The sequence below is a fragment of the Heloderma suspectum genome, chromosome 1, assembly GCF_057233095.1.
Source record: "Heloderma suspectum isolate Gila_16-S chromosome 1, 16-S_ref, whole genome shotgun sequence".
In the NCBI taxonomy this organism is placed as follows: Eukaryota; Metazoa; Chordata; class Lepidosauria; order Squamata; family Helodermatidae; genus Heloderma; species Heloderma suspectum.
The window spans coordinates 81,676,819-81,693,986 of NC_139458.1; the positions used below are offsets into that span (position 1 = coordinate 81,676,819).

General features: G+C 42.0%; 1 protein-coding gene across 2 annotated transcripts in view; it reads right to left on the reverse strand.

The window, feature by feature from the left end:
• CSTPP1 (centriolar satellite-associated tubulin polyglutamylase complex regulator 1) overlaps positions 1-17,168 on the reverse strand; it is a 170,043-nt gene that overhangs the window by 105,056 nt on the left and 47,819 nt on the right. For both annotated transcript variants that reach the window (XM_084849971.1, XM_084849963.1), the window contains exon 3: positions 465-595. In XM_084849971.1, the coding sequence (XP_084706097.1) occupies positions 465-595 (131 nt within the window). The remainder of the gene's footprint in view (positions 1-464; positions 596-17,168) is intronic.

Below are 17,168 nucleotides of genomic sequence, written 5' to 3' on the forward strand. Positions count from 1 at the left end.
ACAACAAGCCCCAAGCAGGGATTGCATACTCATTATGGCAGCCACGTACACTCCGCACACAGTGCAGCTTGCGTTATTTAACACATGGGCTGTTGTATCATGAGAACTACCCCACTGGAATGTTGTTACATGTGAACCCAGAACTGTGGGTTGTTCATGGGTTGTTTCACAAGTCCACAGAAGCGGCAGGCAAGACTGGTTGAAAAAACAGCCACTGTACTACAGCGCTGCAAAGGCATTTGGGATACAGGGAGGAAGAAGGCAAACAAGGAGGGAAACAAAAAACCTAGGAATTGAGAAAACAAACCACAGTTTGTTCAATCATCTGTCAGACAAACCCTGAGTAGGGCAGCAAACCATGGGTTAAATAAACTATGGGTTAATGTTATGTGTGAACCAGGTCACTGAGTACTAGAGATATTCTAGAACATGAGAATTATTATTTTTTTCCTAAGAAGACTCACCTCCATTTTTCCCCACTGTTCTGAAGCATCGCCAGAAGGTCTTTAGAAAGGATGCCCTATTATGGGGTGTAGCTTGGACAAAGTTGAACTCTCGGAATAAAATATGAGTTCCTTGATGCACACTATGAAAACTAAAGAGAGAAAATTAAAATATTAGTGTCAGCTGTAGCAATAGGAAGCTCAAGCCAGTAAGAAATCCTGTGCCCAACTAAAAGAACATCCACAGGTCTACACTTTGTGAACAAAACATTAAAAACTGACTCAATGTTAGCATCTATCTGCTCACTAGAGAGAGGTTTATATGCATTAATATGACTAATTTCAGACCTTCAATAAGCTGGAGATCTGCAAACTCAGAAACATTTGTCCTAAACACTGCATAGCTAAGTATGTCCAAGAACCCACAAGAAAACCTATATTTTCCCTGAAACCACACTTTCTTCTTTCTAGTTACAGGGTGGCCAGCATTAAGATCACTGTATCCTTGTATCATTGCTAGGTAATACAGGCTTCCAGACTACATTATATAGGGGTCTGCCACTTTGTTTACCAGTAAGCTTGGAGTCTTTTGTTCAGAAGGAATATACTGCTGTGGTTACAAGAATGAACTGTGAACTGGAAAGCCTTTTCTCATCTTAGAAAATCTCATCTCAGAAAAGGAAAGATGGGAAGGCACTAAATACGGAAAGAAGGGAAAAGACCTCCTGGTGAACAACAGTATGTTTTATCTCAGCCCAATGCATTTTAAATTTATTTATTACATTTATATCCTGCCTTTCCTCCACAAATGGTGCTCAATGTGGGTAACAGCAATAAAATACAATATAATATACCAAATTATACACAAAAAATAAAAGCAAATTAGGTTAAAACGTATCAATAACATTAAGAAATAAACATTCCTTACAACCTATTTCAGAAAACTGACACATCAGCTTAAAAACCAAAAGCTTGCCTAAATAAGAATTTGAAGTCTTGGCAGAAGGACATCAAAGATGGGGCTAACTTGGTCTCCCTTGGTAGAGAACTCTACAGCTTGGGAGCAGCCTCTGAGAAGATTTCCTCTCATGTTCCCACCAAATGTGCCTCTGATACTGACAGGACAGAGAGAAGAGCCTCTCACAAAGATCTTAAAACCAGAGTAAGCTCATATGGGAGAATGTGGTCTTTCAAAAAGCCTGGTCCCGAGTCATGTAGGGCTTTATAGGTAGGTCATAATCAGTACTTTGAATTCTGCCTGGAAACAGACTGGTAGCCTATGTAGCAGTTGTAACAAGGAAGTCACACGTTCACTATAACCAGTCCCGGGCAATAATCTGGCTGCAGCAATCTGGACCTGCTGACGTTTCCAACCACTTTTCAAAGGCAGCTCCATGCAGTGCATTACAAAAGTCCAAAGGAGATGCACCTAAGACATATGTCACTGGGGTCGGAGGTAAGCGGCAGTGGCAACAGCAGGGAGGAAGAGGGTGTCTTCAGTGGTACCATGCTCAAGGGAAACCAGAAGTCTGGCAGTGGCCCTGCTTAAGCCAGTGCATTTATTAAGGGTGTACTTAGAAGCAAAGCTAAAATAAAAACCACAATTATGTCACTTCCAGATATTGCAGCTTGGGGCAGAGCGATGGCAGTGGTAGTGGTCTCACTGGCCATTCCACAAAGAATATTTACCTAGAGGTAGCCCGTTCATGTCCATGACACAAATTATGTCACCACTTAAGCAAAAGAATAATCCCTAATAAGAAAAAAAAAAAAAACTGCCCTGAATCTACAGGACATGGATGTGGCAGTGGCAGAATTGCCTACTCCTGGACCAACTTATTTTGAACTGTACTTCCAGCTTCATATTCTGAGGGGTTAAATGCATCACAATTAATATTTTACTTGCTGCACATCATAGACAAGGAATCTATGGCGGGGAGCCCACGTGTTTCACTAGTGGCTCTAAGTAAGACTCCAATGAATTGATGGAGAGAAAGACATATGGATGGGTTGCTATGTGTCAGCTCTGGCATTTCTCTTGACCAAAAGGAAGCTATTCTCTGTACCCAATGACATTTTTGTAATGTCAGACCCTGCATAAGCTTTCACGTCAAACAACCATTGCTCTAGAATGTTTACAAAAAGACATTCATAACTAGCCTTTTAAAATAGACCATTCAATTTTGTGCTTCCTGGCAGGCAGGCTTCTGTAGAAATCTAGTGGATTTCATATATTTCTCCTTTCTTGGCTTCTAATTGGGATAAAATCTACATAAATTAAGCACTTTCTCTAAACTGAAATGTAACCAAATACTTTTGATTGATTTTCACTAACACCTGATTTGTGGCATCACAAGCTATAGGTGAAATAGCACTTTCTCTCTTATCCAGTGGAGGGTATGGTTTTTCCTTGAGAGCACAGCAAGGTTGGTGATACCTATTTGAATTTCAGTATACCAATACTGTGAAACTTCTCTGGCTATCCGACAGAGTACAAAGGATTGCCTGAAAACGAATAAATATACTTCTCTGGGACTCGTGTTAATTATTTTTCCCTGAGATTGCATTTTACATCTCTAGCTATGGTTTAGCTAAATTAGCATGCTATTTTTGTTTATTTTTGCACAAGCCTGATTGTATGTTCTCTTCTTTCCCCCTAATAAATATTTTTCCTTTAAAGATTTAAACAATTACCTCTTTAAAGATTACCTGTTTTGTCCTGGAGTATTCAGAAGCTCTGGCATAAAGTAACAGAAACCTAAGTAAAGTGTCCATGTGAATGTTCGCCAGCACACTGCTGATGTTTGTAAAATAATTATCCTAGAACAGGGGTAGGCAATGTTTTTGGGCCACTGGGCACACATGGCAATTTGAGGAAACTATCCTAGGCACCACCACAAACTGGCTGCCATGGGAGGTGTGGCTAGTCCAAAGGACAAATACAGTTCCCAAAAGACTAAGTACAAGGCAGAGATGGATTCTGATCCCCAACTATGTCTGACTGAGAGCATCACTTGGGCTCCTTGAATTTGTGACAAATGCCAACATAATTTTCAAAATAAGGAACATTTTGAAGTTGGCCTATCTGTGAATAGAGCTGTAATGTCCAAAATGAGGCACATCTGTTATGTTCTGTAGATCTGTGATGTTTCTGAGTTAAGCAGAAAGAACCCTTTGAAATAAGGGCCATCTGGTAACCTGACAGTTTTATTTATAAAGTCTCTTGCTCTGTTACAAAGCTTCAGAATCTGAGCTATGAACACTGCAAGGCTATGTCATTTAATAAGCTTTTTGGTATCTCATGCAATTTCTTTGTGTGTCCCCCCCCCCCCCGAGGGATCTTACAAATCAGCATTATCAAGTTTCATGAATGTTTTAAAGTGTCTCTCTAAGATGCTATAAGTTGAACATGCAAACCAAATCGAAACATTAATACAAATAAAAATGAAAAGCAGAGACACAATAAAAGGTCCCTTAAATAAAAGTGGATTCATCTGTGCAGGTCCCTGTGTTTCTTTTAAGCTTGGCAAATGTTTCAGATCCTCCAGAGACATCATGAATGCATTCGCCAAGGACAGCGGCTTAGTGCATCTCCCGTGAGAGAATTAATTAAAAGATCCATGCTTATGCTTGGTGGGGGCAACTCTTCTCCATAGGTAGCTTCTCCACAGTAACCAAAATCCATTGGCTGCTGGGGACTTCCTTAGTCCTTTAGAACAGGATCCATTTAAAAATAACGAATATGCCAACTGCTTAATTACAAGTCAATTTCCTTTCAGAGAACATCCAACAATCTTTTCAAGCACTTTCTCAAACTGTACTCACATTTTTTTTAAAGATTAGAAAAATAAAAGTTACATTTCTGCCTAGGGTCTACGAAATTTTGTGTTTGGACACAATGAATAGGCTTAATGATGTAATAGCTATCATTACATGCAGACATTTGGTTGGGGCTATTTTTAATACATTAAAAGTGTTGCTCACTGGCCCAGTAATACACCAAAGCAACAGCAAGGTTTTCCAAGATACAACTGAATGTGTATTTTTCTCCCCTTTCAACTACATGTTATTGTTAGGCAAGTGTGCTGGACGATTATGAATTATTTTATAATTATCAGGTACTGTCAGTGTTGTACAAATCAGAGGAAGACATGAGTTGTTACATGGGAAAAGATGACAAGATAAAGAGACAACCAGAATCAAACTACAATGCCCCAAAGGCCTGATTCAAAGCCTAGTAAAGTCAATAAAAAGCTCCACTTTATTTTACCAAGCTTTGGATCAGGTTCCAGACGGATGAAAATAGTTTAATCACAGAGTGCTAGAGCTTGGTATTTAAAGAGAGATAACTATAATGTTACTTTGATATATAATAATCTCAACATTACTGCTGTATTGTTATTATCTATTTCCAGAGGATAGCCATGTTAGGGCATAATCCTATGGCCACTAGGCAGTGGCTAGGCAGTGGCTAGACAGCTATAGGATTGTTTGGTTTTTGGGAACTGACCTTGGAGCCTACACTCTGAGGTCAGTTCCCAGAAAACCACCTCCCCACCCCCTCTCCCGCCACCTCATAGGCGGTGTGAATCATCCCTGGGCTCCGCACTCAGAAGAGCAGTGTGGAGTGGGGCAAAAGAGGGTGTTCCCAGGGGGAGGGAGGGACGGGGAGTGCAGAAGTGCTGGTACGATGCTTCCTATGCATTGTCCAGCCTCCCCACCCTGCTCTGAAGTCCTGTGGCTAGGCAGCCGAAATCAGCCGTCTAGCCACGAACTCAGGGAAGCTGGAGCATAAAGGAGAAGATCCCCTCCATGCTCCACCCGCCCTGCACCAGATAGGCGGTCACCTCCTTCCCGACAGGATTGCTCCCTAAGTCTATTGCAGCAAAAATAAAAAAGAGTCTTGTGGCCCGTTAAAGACTAACAAATTTATTCTGGCATAAGCATTCATAAACTATAGCCTTCATACTAGACTTGATAGTGCCCAGTATCTAATGATACTCTTCAGTGGCCTGGCACTTCATAGGCTTGCGCTCCTCCATCCTTCTTGCACCCCAATTTCCCACCTTCATTTTCTGATCAAATCATAGCTAGAGCAACATCTGCATTTACACCTTTGCTAATCCTCGTTAGCTTCAGCTACATTTTGCAACCTTGGGTTAGAATCAGGTTGGAGAGAAACAGGTATGGTTGTAATGGTGATTAGCTCTGAAAATGAAAGGGAAGGAAAACTGATGCGAGAAGGGAAAGGGAAAGTGAGGAGTCATATAAGCTCACAGAGTGCTCCTAATTATGAATATGAGATTATTAGGCCGTGTTACATCTGTATTCTCTTATAAACAAAATTAGATTGTGAAAAGGAATGTTGGGGATTTTGACTGACAATTTTTCCATTACCAAAAAGTGGTGTAACAGAAGTGGACTTACGTTACAAAGTTAAAATGTGAGTGTGGTACCTATGCCACAATGAAGGCAAGAAACAATGGTGAAAATGGGCAGGAACAGATAGTATAGTATTATGGACAAACATTTCATCCAATTCCATCACAGAGCTTACAGTACATGGAAAGCTTGGTACACATGCTACTTGAAAAAAATTATTTTCATAAATGCCCAGAAGCAACTTCCTAGTAAGGTGTAGTTCACACCAACCGGACGTAAAATAGTTGCTGGACTGTACCACTTCAGGCTGCAGGTGGGGGATTACATTATTGAAAGCTTCCCCATGGAAATAAAAAATTCTCCACACATATACAGCTAGCGTTATCAGGGAGAACTCTTCACCCTGATATTTAGGAATGTTATTTTTTATTGCAGGAAGTTTTTTTTATATAGAGGACCATTCACAAATTAAATTCTCCACCTGTTGTCTTGAAGTGGTACTGTCCAGGAAATGTTTTATCACCTCATCTGCCCAAGTAAATAGCAAGAATTACTTTCTCCCTCCATAACATTCTGATGCCAGAAGTGAGTGCTTGGAGGAGGATTGCATGGAGGTAAGCTGCCAAGAGAGAGGGTGTTCTGTTCCACACATCTGCATGCTGCTTTGCTCTTAAAATCAGCTCCCCTTCTGTTTTATACATGTGTGGGATAAACTAGGTAGGGGTTTAACCAAACAGGTCTGCTGCCATCATGACAATTTAAGCATTTTAAAGTAACATAAATATAAATACAAACAAACAAACAAATATATATATATATATATATATATATATATATATATATGAAAAATCATCTGTAAAATCCTCTGGTCTCATTCAGGCATAACTTTAAACAGTGAGGAGGAATTTGGAAGCTTTCATTTCCATGTTTAACTACTTACAATTTATCGTTATGTCTGAACCTGGACAAACCGGTTATGAAGCTGGCTTGTTTCCCTAAACTATAGTTAAGATTAACCAGAGTTTCCATTTAAGATGTAATGCTAAACTGCAGTTAACTGAAAACAGAAGAGATCTGCAATCTCCTTCCAGACACATCAGAGGAGGAGAAGGAAGTGCACAAGCCCAAGGCTCATTCACATCATGCTAAATCATAGTTTAGCATTATGTCTGAACCAGGCCAGTATGGTATGCAGTGCAAACAGCCAAAGTACTAATAAGACGACTACCCCTTGTTTGGTGAATTCTGCTCAGCTCTGGACACCAAAATCCAATGTTTAGAAGTTTGGGGAAGGGGTGAAATCTGGAGATAGCCAAGGATAAGGGGTTTAGAAAGCCAACTATATAAGGTAAGGCTAAACAACTGTGAACATATAGCCTTGGGAAAAGGAGATTTATTCAGAGGTAACATTGCTTTTTGTGCTTAAAAACAACCTCCCTCCTGGATGTGGGATGTCTAGAAGGCCAGAAGACAGTTACTTCTAAGGTTCCTGCCTTTGCTCTTCACATCCCTCAATTTAGACAGGCTGCAAAACTTCAAGGGGTCATGTGTGGCCTTCCATTCAGCTCTTCTCTGGCATTCTGGACCTCCTGAGCATCACCTGACCCAAAACTGGAGAGCTGAAGAGACACAGAGTTGAGCCTTTGGCCATTTGGCTACTTCAGACATGTGCAACAGTCTGTGGAAAGAAGCCATATGAAAAGCCCCATTTAAGGACCTAATGCATTCCACAGCATTTTATCAGCCTTCCACAAGTTGAGAAGCCCCTCTTCTAAATTTAGTCTCATCAGCAAGAGTGCTCACCCATCACATTACCAAGATTAAAAGGTCACTTCAAACATTATATTATACAATTCCCACACAGAGAGTATTTTGTGTAAAGAAGACATCAACTTGCAACTTGTACATGATTTTCTACACACAGAAGTGCTTTCCTTGTCAGAACTGCTTCATATTTGAAGCAACCCTAAAACCTATTAACTGGTTGTGTATTTTCTTTCTAATTGGTGTGTCAGAAAGTCAATGTAGTATCTAGGATAACAGAAGAGGGATTTAATGCACCTGCCTTTAAATTGGACAAATGTCCTCTTCTCCTCCATGGGTGTTGTGTGTAGTTGCCTACAGTGTGTCCCTTTAAAAGTGAAAGAATGACAACCACCACTTAGTTGACAAATCTTCCCGATGAAGCAAGACGCTTCATGCTGCTTGGTCCTCCTCGAAACCACTCAGGAGAGACAGGCAAATTAGCACATTAAGCTGAAGTTACCATGGACACCATTCCTGACCTGTCTACTTGTGCTAGCAATTAAAACTAAAGCCCTCATTAGTACTCTAATATACTTCCAGCACTTGCACTTCTCTCAAAGGTTTTGCTGAGCTGATGGGCAATCCCTCCAATAGCAATAGTTGCCTTTCACATCACAGTAGTGGGAGACTGTGGTAGGGAGGGAGGGGGAGTGGAGCCAGAAGCCAAGCGAACTTCAGAAATTGTGAAAGGCCTTTAAAGCACTGAGGACATCAGCAAAAAATAAATAAATCTGTACTTAGAGATTTACTTTGCCTTTACATGCTCCACAGAAGCCAAACCAGACAGGAATCTTCCTAGGATGCCAGGAGTGGGAAAGACATGCCTTGCAGCATGTTTGCTCTGTGCTTGTGGGATAGGCATGTAGATGGAGGAGGACTAGGCAAGAACAAAGCCAACATCCTCAGAGGAGAAGGTGTTGGGAATGTTAGCACTCAGGTGCTGCTTCTCAGAACAGAGACAGCGCTCAATAGAAATTGTTTTCTGGGTAATTACATTTAGGCAGCCTGCCAGAGTTCAGAAACTTTCAAGCCCTCCTTTGAAATCTTTGGACTTTTAAAATGGGTAAGTACCTGGGATGCTATGGTAACATCCGAACAGGAATCAACCAACAACACTAGTTGCCCCGTGCCTGCTGGAAATACAGACAGAGCAAAAACACATGATGCAAAGAGAACCTCATGTTCCTGGAAAGGGCAGAGTGCTTGGCAAGACCCTTTAGGCCCCTTCCCTCAGCAGGTGCCACCTTTGGCTCCCGATGTACAGGCCTGTAATGATTTATTGGATGTCTTCCCCTTATCAAAGGTGCAGCAGGAAAGGGGAACTGTCACTCCGTCATTTGGTTTTTTATTATGCCAAGGATCACTTCATACATTATTTATTCCCTGACACGAATATAACCTCCATATAGGAGAACCCATAATGTCATGTCACAATGTATCAAGAGCACTGTGCATGTTTTCTCTGGCAGGGTATCGACTGCCCAGTTGGTGGAGCTGCTATGGGGATTGGGGGAAGTGGATGTGGGGGTGGGGGGGATTCACACAAATCCCTGTGTAGGAATTAAGCAGCATATAAGTGCCCTGAGAAGCTAGATAAAAGAAAGTGCTTTCTTGAGATGAAAACTTTACTGGATGAAACAAGAACAATTGTGTGCAATTACAAAAGGAGAACAAATCTCTAAACCAAATGTAAGCATTTGACATTGAACCCGAACAAAGGAGACAAAACAGGGAACAATTTCAATTGACAGACGGGGCTAAAAAGGTACAGTGGGTAAAAAGCACTGACATTTAAAAATTTGTGGACAGGAAGTTAATAGCTGTTTGCTTTGCTGTACAAACAAGTAAGAAATATCATTAACTGTCCAAATGAAAAAACATAAGTAGAAAAGTGCACACATATACACACTATTTTTTTTTTATTAATGGACTGATCACACAGTTATTAATAAGTACACATTTGGTTATCAAGTTCATTGGGCAAGAAGAATGTTTCTTCAGTAATTTCTCCTACAAGAGAACAGGACAAACAAAAAACTAATAAACTAAAACATCTTTCTTCTATACTCCTTCCAGCATTTCACTAGTGAACTGAATATCAACAAATGAAGATAAACCTCCATTTTAATAGAATTGCAGTTTTTAAGGACCCACAGACATACAACAGCAATAATAACGTGATGAGGTGGCTTCTGGCTCTTTTCTAGTTATCTCTTTTAATAGTAATGTTTATTAGGCTCCTGTTAATGTTTTAAGTTACTAATACTTGTATGGCCAGACTTAAACAAGTCTGGAAGTGAAGCTTCCAAAGCTACAAACATAGGCTTTTCTGACTAAGGCCCAATCTACATGGGAAAAGCACGAGAAGTGCTTTCTGGTTATATCCAGATTTTCATGAAATTGCTTTGGTCCATCAGTGCCAAACAAAGCAAGAAAAGCAGAGTATACATTAGCCCCAAACCTGCTTTCATGGGTCAAATGGCACATGAAACTGCCTTAGTTTGGGGTTGGGTGGGTGGACTCCCGCTAGCAGAACTGAACATCAGCCATGTAGAGGCTGCTCAGTGAATGAGAGAGGCTTGTTCCCCCGCCCCTGTCCACACTCCCCTGCTCAGGGAAGTGTAATCGAAGAGATGAATTAAACACCCCTGTAGTTTACCCCACACTTCTCCCCTCACATCCACCATTTGTTTTCAGAAGTGCACTCTGCTTCTAGAATGGTTACATTGATAGGAAGGTGGGTACTGTCATAGAACTAAGGATGCCTTATTGCATTACTGAAGCCCTGCTCCCTTGGTCTTTGTAAGGGTACAGAATGAGTTACTATCCAGTACAAGTTGATTATGAGTATCGCACTAATACGTTATTGCACAATTGCGCAATTACAGGACTGCGAAGCAGCAATACTATGAAATCACAAATTCAAAATAAGCAGGAATGCCTTTTCTCCAGAAATTTTCCTATATGCTTGCATTTGTGATCCCGCCCCGTACAAGTGTGTAACCAGCACCTCTTCCTGTCAGCCTCCTTTCTCCACAGCAATGGTAGTCCCTTCTATCGCGGTACTGCGATATTGCGCGATTGTGCTATTCCAATATCACAATTTACAGTTAGTTGCACGTAGTAATGTTTAGGTCTTGTTTTTCTGCACCCTGTCCAGTGTTTAAAATGTCCATTGCACCTGCGCAGTGACTTTCCAATTATTTCTCTAAAGTAACCCTCTCCAGGTGAACCAAATTCCACCCGGTGCTTTGCGCATGTGCAGAACTCTGCTGAGATCAGGGTTACCTGCACACTCATCACTCCAAAATGGATCCAGAGTCAGCAGTAAAGTAGCAACGAAGGTGTGGCAGGAAAACATATTAAGCCCCTAATACTAAAGTAAGCAACTACAAAGTAGCAGCCAGGCAAAGACAGTGAGCTTTAAACTGCCCCTGAAACACCAAAAACAGCACTACTGTGACATACTGCAAAGTAAAAATAAACAGTGGAGAAGGAAAGGAGAGCGGTAGGAGATAGTGCCAAGTGCCCTATATCCAAAGCACTCAACTGCAAAGTAATGAAACAGTGAAACCATACTACTGTGAAACAGCGCTACTGTGAAATAGTGCTAACTGGTGGGGAAAGAAGCCTGTGTCCAAAAAGTGCACTACTCCCAATGGAGGGGGAAAAGGAATGTGGGGGGAAAGGGATGGCCCCATCCTTTGACCAAGTCACAGCCAGGTCACAAGACACACCTCTAGGCATGCCCAGTATGCAGGGTTTAATTCAGGGGAATGGGGCACACTGCAAATGAACCATGTAGGAGCCACATTTAAGGGAAAAGGATGCAGTATAACAACTTTACGAAAATGCACCATTTTCAGGGGAAAGCTGCAAGGTTGCTGCAGAGTAGTGATGTCATGTGTCCCAAACAGCCCTGATGTGTTCTCACTCCACCTTAAATCACGCGTGTAGATTGGACCTAAGACTGCAATCCCATACACCTTTACCTGAGAGAATATCTAACTGAACTCAGACGTACATAGGATCATGCTGCAAGGCAGGGGTAGGGAACCTGTGACTCTCCAGATTTTGTTGGACTGGAATTCCCATCATCCCTGACCACTGGCCATGCTGGCTGGGGCTGATGGGAGTTGGAGTCCAACAATACCTGGGGCCATAAGTTCCCCATCCCTGCTGTAAGGATTGATGCAAACATAATATTGTCTTTCTTACCTATCACAGTTAGGCAATTTGGAGTGTCCTGTCAACTTGCATACACATCCCTCCTCCTCTCTTTTAAACTTTTGGAACTAATTGTGGTCAACATTGAATGCACACTGATCTGAACACTAAACCTACTCAGCCCAAAGCCCAGTTGCTTAGCCTGCTTCTTACTATGGTTTAGTGCTGTGGTTTGGTTAATGAAAATGTTGATGCAGACATAAAACTAGTGAAAGTTGGCTACAAAGCTGATACTCAAAAGGGGAAAGGGAATGGCCACTCAGGGTTAAAGGAGGAAAGAGGGAAGGGGAAGACCATGCAGTGTTCTCAGTTATCTAACCATCTACATATCATTGGGCCTTACTCCAAGCTTCACTATATCCCAGCAGGAACTCATCCTGTAAAAAAAGGATTGCTTCTCTACATAGGCTGCTTTGTATTAACTTAGGAGTACATTATACTCTGCAAGTGTCTGATCCTTTACTGATGTTCAAGAGGAAGTTGAACCCCCTCTCTGTGCTGCTTCATCTCCTACCCAGCTCCTATCCTGGTATGCCAGGCCTTACCCTAACATACCTACACTACATCAGTATCAAGTCTGAAGTATAGCTGTCAGGGAAGGGTAGGGATCCACAAATGTTGGTAAGCCACCAAGACATTTGTGGTCATCACCAAGCCTGTCCCTCCCACCACATCTCAGCAGAAGAGTGGAGTCCAGTCTCCAATGTTTAATTGGGCTTTGGAAGTGCGTGGAAGCAGTGACTTTGGAGTGTTTCCGAAGCCCAGTGTTGTTGCAGGCAGGGAAAAGGGCAGAGGACTTGTTCCTCCAGTCACATCAACTTTTGTAGACACTCCAAAGAGCCTCTGAAACACAGCTCCAGGTCAGATATAAGCCCCTGCCCATCTCTCACTTGAATGCTCATCAGAAATGCATTTGCCAGGTTAAAATATATCTTTGCCACTGGTGGACCCCACTCACATTTATGGGACCGTATGGCCAGAATACTTGACCTCATTCCTCCCTTTTGGTGATACTAGTGGAGTCACACTACACTTTTGGAAACTCTAAGCTTTGCATGTTTCTAGCATTTTACCAAGAAGACCATGCTTGTGCCTCACTGCTGATGTCCCATGCCCTCCGATTTGGTAGATACTGTTCTAACACAAAGGTTTGTGTGTGTGTTTTGTCATCTGCAATCCCTTGAACAGTAGTTAGTGTCTTTCTGCCGTTTCGTTGCTGGATCCTTATATGGATGTAGTCCTCAGTCCCTGCCGGGAGTAAGTTGTCACCCTTAGTTGCATCAGCAAAGGGGTCGAAGGACTGGAGGTTCTGGACAGTGGACATGCGATTCTGTGGCTGGGCCCTGCTCAGGGGGAAAAGGCCACGGCTGGGTTCACCCAGGGCTCTCTCAGGTTCAGCAGTGGGGGGGGAAGAAAGAGAGCAATGTAAACAACTGGCAAGGCCTTGACGGCAGTGGAGACCCGTGTCGGGGCTGGGGGGACGAGGCAGCGATAGCTACAGCGGCAGCAGTGACATTTGCTCACAAAATAGTTCTAACACAAAGTTATGGCTTCAGGAGAGACAGAACATTTTTTTGAAAATTTGGTGAATGACAATGTAGACTATTGCTCAGAATCCTCTTTTAGTTCTTTTCTTGCCATCCATATATTAGGTCAGGAGATACAACAGGGAACTAGGTCAGTTACTTAATACCCTGATCTCTCAAATCAAAGCTTGCACAATATTTGCTGTGTTGAATTATTGGACCACTATATTTAAAAACAAAAGACAGAAGGAAACAAAGAAAAAGAAAGAGACTTAAAAAAAACAGAGGCCTTTTGATCAGAGTAGCATTGCTGTAACTCAAGCTGGCCATTCTTATGTGGCAGGAATTAAGGACTCCCCCTGCCAGGCAGAGCCCTATTAAAAGACAATGGCTGTTTGAAAAGGATAAGCAAGCTGATATGGATATAATAGGCCACATATAGAGCGCCCTTTCTACTCTGAAATAAAGCATTTTAGAGTTATGAGTTGGGAAATCCAGTTTGCTGGAAGATAGCAGGCCTATCATATAAAAGGCTAAGTAGCCATGGAGAAATGCTTGGAGGCAGCTCAAGGAAAAGCAAAGAGCAGTTAAGAATTAGTGTTTTCAAGTGCTATGTGCTGTTCTATATAGCCCATATCACTGCAGTGCTTTGTAACTGGCATAGACATCCAACCTTCCACTTTAGTATCAGAGCTAAAAACTCATTGTGAAGAACACTGGAAGATTATTATATTATTGTATGATAATTGATAGTTCTGGGAAAGCTGGACCAAAATTAGATTACATTATGTTTCCCAAGAGTATCAATTTGCTCTGATTTTCAAAAAGTGCCTTTTCAGCCCAAGTCACAGAGACATTTAACCCTCCCCTCTATGCTTCACTGATTACAGGACAGAATGAAGGAAAAAGACCCCCATTATACACTCTGTAGGCAAGTTGGGCGATATAGAAATGTAATAAATAACTAAGGGTGCAATCCTATGCATGTTTAGACAGAAAAAAGTCCTAATGCTCCAGCCAGCTATGCTGGCTGGGGCATGCTGAGACTTGTAGGACTTTTCAGTCTAAAGATGCATAGGATTGTGCCATAAATGTACAAACTCAAGCTTCCGTTTCCCTCAACTATAAAATGAAGATAACATTAACTCGTAGCCTTGGATTGAGTGAGAGAGTATATTCCTCATCTAGAATTCCCTCAAGGACCAGGGTAACAACATCCATGGAATTATTAAAAGGAATGCTATAGCATGTCTGTCTCTGTTTTCTTTCAAGCAAGTGACCCAGAGAGAAAGTAGTTTTATATTGTTTTACAGGTGCAAAATCAGCCATACAATAGGCTGCAATCTATTATGATCCACCACCACCATTTTGTAAAGCAACACAACCGGATAGATCTCCCCAAGGGTAGATTCTGTTGTAACATTTTTCTCCCACAGACAAATACACATAAAAAAAACGTTATATTGAAATGCAAAGTCCATATGGGAGAAAGATTTATGAGTAAGAGCAAATATGAATTCTCATGCTTACGGATTCTTTCTGCAAAACCCATGTGGATTCTGCATTCTGATATGACAGTTTTCACATGTATTTCTCAACAAGAAAGTTGGAATCAACCTTGAGTTTCCCATAGTGTATGTTTTACCATGGAAGGGTATCCAGTATTTGAAGGGAATTCACATTTTCAGTTGAAGACATGGAAGATAAAGATATTTCTTAATAAAGGTGTTTAAATAATGTTCAGGACTCACAAAACAGAAATATGCAGTTCAGTCAAGACCCGATATCATGCTGTATATAATTTCTGGGGTGACATCTGTGAATGGAGCCCCCAAATGAGAATGAACAAGGGACTATAACCCAGAACATGGCAAATTTCTTGAGGTTTTATGTAGCATACAAACAATGAGATAGTCTATCTGGGCAATACATGGGGCTATCCACACATTATGTAACAATAAACTCAGATTTGCCATCATGTATACCTCAGTGGAGTGTCTCAGGCAATCCCAGTTCTCTAACACATGTACATGTGTGATAAATGGGCTTTCAAACTATAATATCATATTTTACATTTTTATGTGTTCCCTTTAAAAAGCATAGGGGTACACCTAAACACACATGTTTTTTACATCATCATTGTCCTCAACATTATTACACAAACTGCACCTTTTGATGTGCAGTTGACCAGGATGAGTGAAAAGGCTTTCTGTACTGCAGCACCTCAGCTGCAGAACACCCTGCTGTGGGAGCTCCACCTCATCTCCTTTGATGGTGTTTTGATGTCACTTCAAGACCTTTTGGCTCTGATAGGCCTTTGGCCTGACAGATATTTGAATTTACTGTGCCTTCTCTTGTCTTGGATCCTGACTTCATGGGTGATTTGCTGCAGATTGGGACCATTTGGAGGTCCTTTGTGGCACATCACGTCGTGGCCAGTCTGCAGCCACCCTGGAGCCACTGTGGGGAAGCCGCATTTTTGCAGAGTACTTTTACTCCATTGTTTTTCTTTAATTTGGCTCCCCTGTGGTTCAGCTGCTGTGTGCCCATCCCTCCACTTTAAATTCGGTATGATTGGGCATTCCTAGGGGTGTGTCTTTCCCTTGGCTGTGTCCTCAGTAACCTAGGTAACTAGAGTAACTAGCCTGCCTTTCCAACTCATCAAAGTGCTAGAGCGCTCTTCCGTGCCTTCAGAATCATGCTGGACTTCCTTTTTGCCAGTGGGAGGAACTAGCCTCCATTTCCCAGCCCATCCCCAGTGAGAGCAGTGATTATGTGCTTCTCTGATGATTGTGTTACTTTGCTGTTTCTCTGCATGGAGGACAAAGGCTGGCTGGAGTTGCTAGTGCTGCTGCTGCCTCTGCTGGCAGCCTCCTCTCCTCCCTTGCCTGCATTCTTTAGCTTTCACTGAATTGCCATATCAATACAGTGAAATACTGGGGCTGCAGGCCCCTGCTCCTGGCCACCTCTGCTCACTAGATAGCTAATACTTGACACAGCGTGGCTCCAATTTTGTCAACTGAAAAAAGGTGCTACAGATTCTCAATGCGGGAAAAGCAGGGAACAGAGGCTGCAGACTGAGAATGGGTGAAGCAACTAGATCACTGTAATTACTCCCTGGAAGTGTGCAACTAGGGTTTTATGACTGGGTAACACAGACTGCAGACTGTCAATGGGTAAAGTAGCTAGTTCTTGTATTTACTCCCTGGGAAAGGAGGTGGGAGCTCTAACTCCCTGACTGCTGGCTGGAATGGGGCAAAATTGTGCTGGTGGGATGCTCTCATGGGGAGCCTTCAGATGCTGTCGGGGATAACAACGTGGTAGCTGGGTGTGTGTGTGTGCCTGTGCAGGGGTGGGAAACAAGCCTTTCTCATTGGTTGAGCAGCACCTGCCAGGTTGATGACATTCAGTTCTACTCCCCCCACCAAACCCTGAAGTATGTTGCTTTCAAGCACTGCGTGACCTGTGAAAAGCAGTTTTTAAAGGAACAGTACACTCAGCTTTTCTTGCTTCATGTGTCCCTGGTGGACCAAAGCCGATTCCATGAATATCCGGATAATACTCCAACGTGCTTCTCATTCTGTTATTGTGAAGATCCCCCCATGGTATTCCTTTATGGTGTTTTTAAAAACATCTTAATTTTTTTTTTAACTGTTGATGTTTGTCACCCTGGACATTTCAGTCTGAAATGGAAAGGCAGGATATAAAAACATCTATACATTTTTTAGCAACCGCTGTTTGTAATTTTCTTTTATTTGGTATTAATTGAATTAATTTTCCAAAC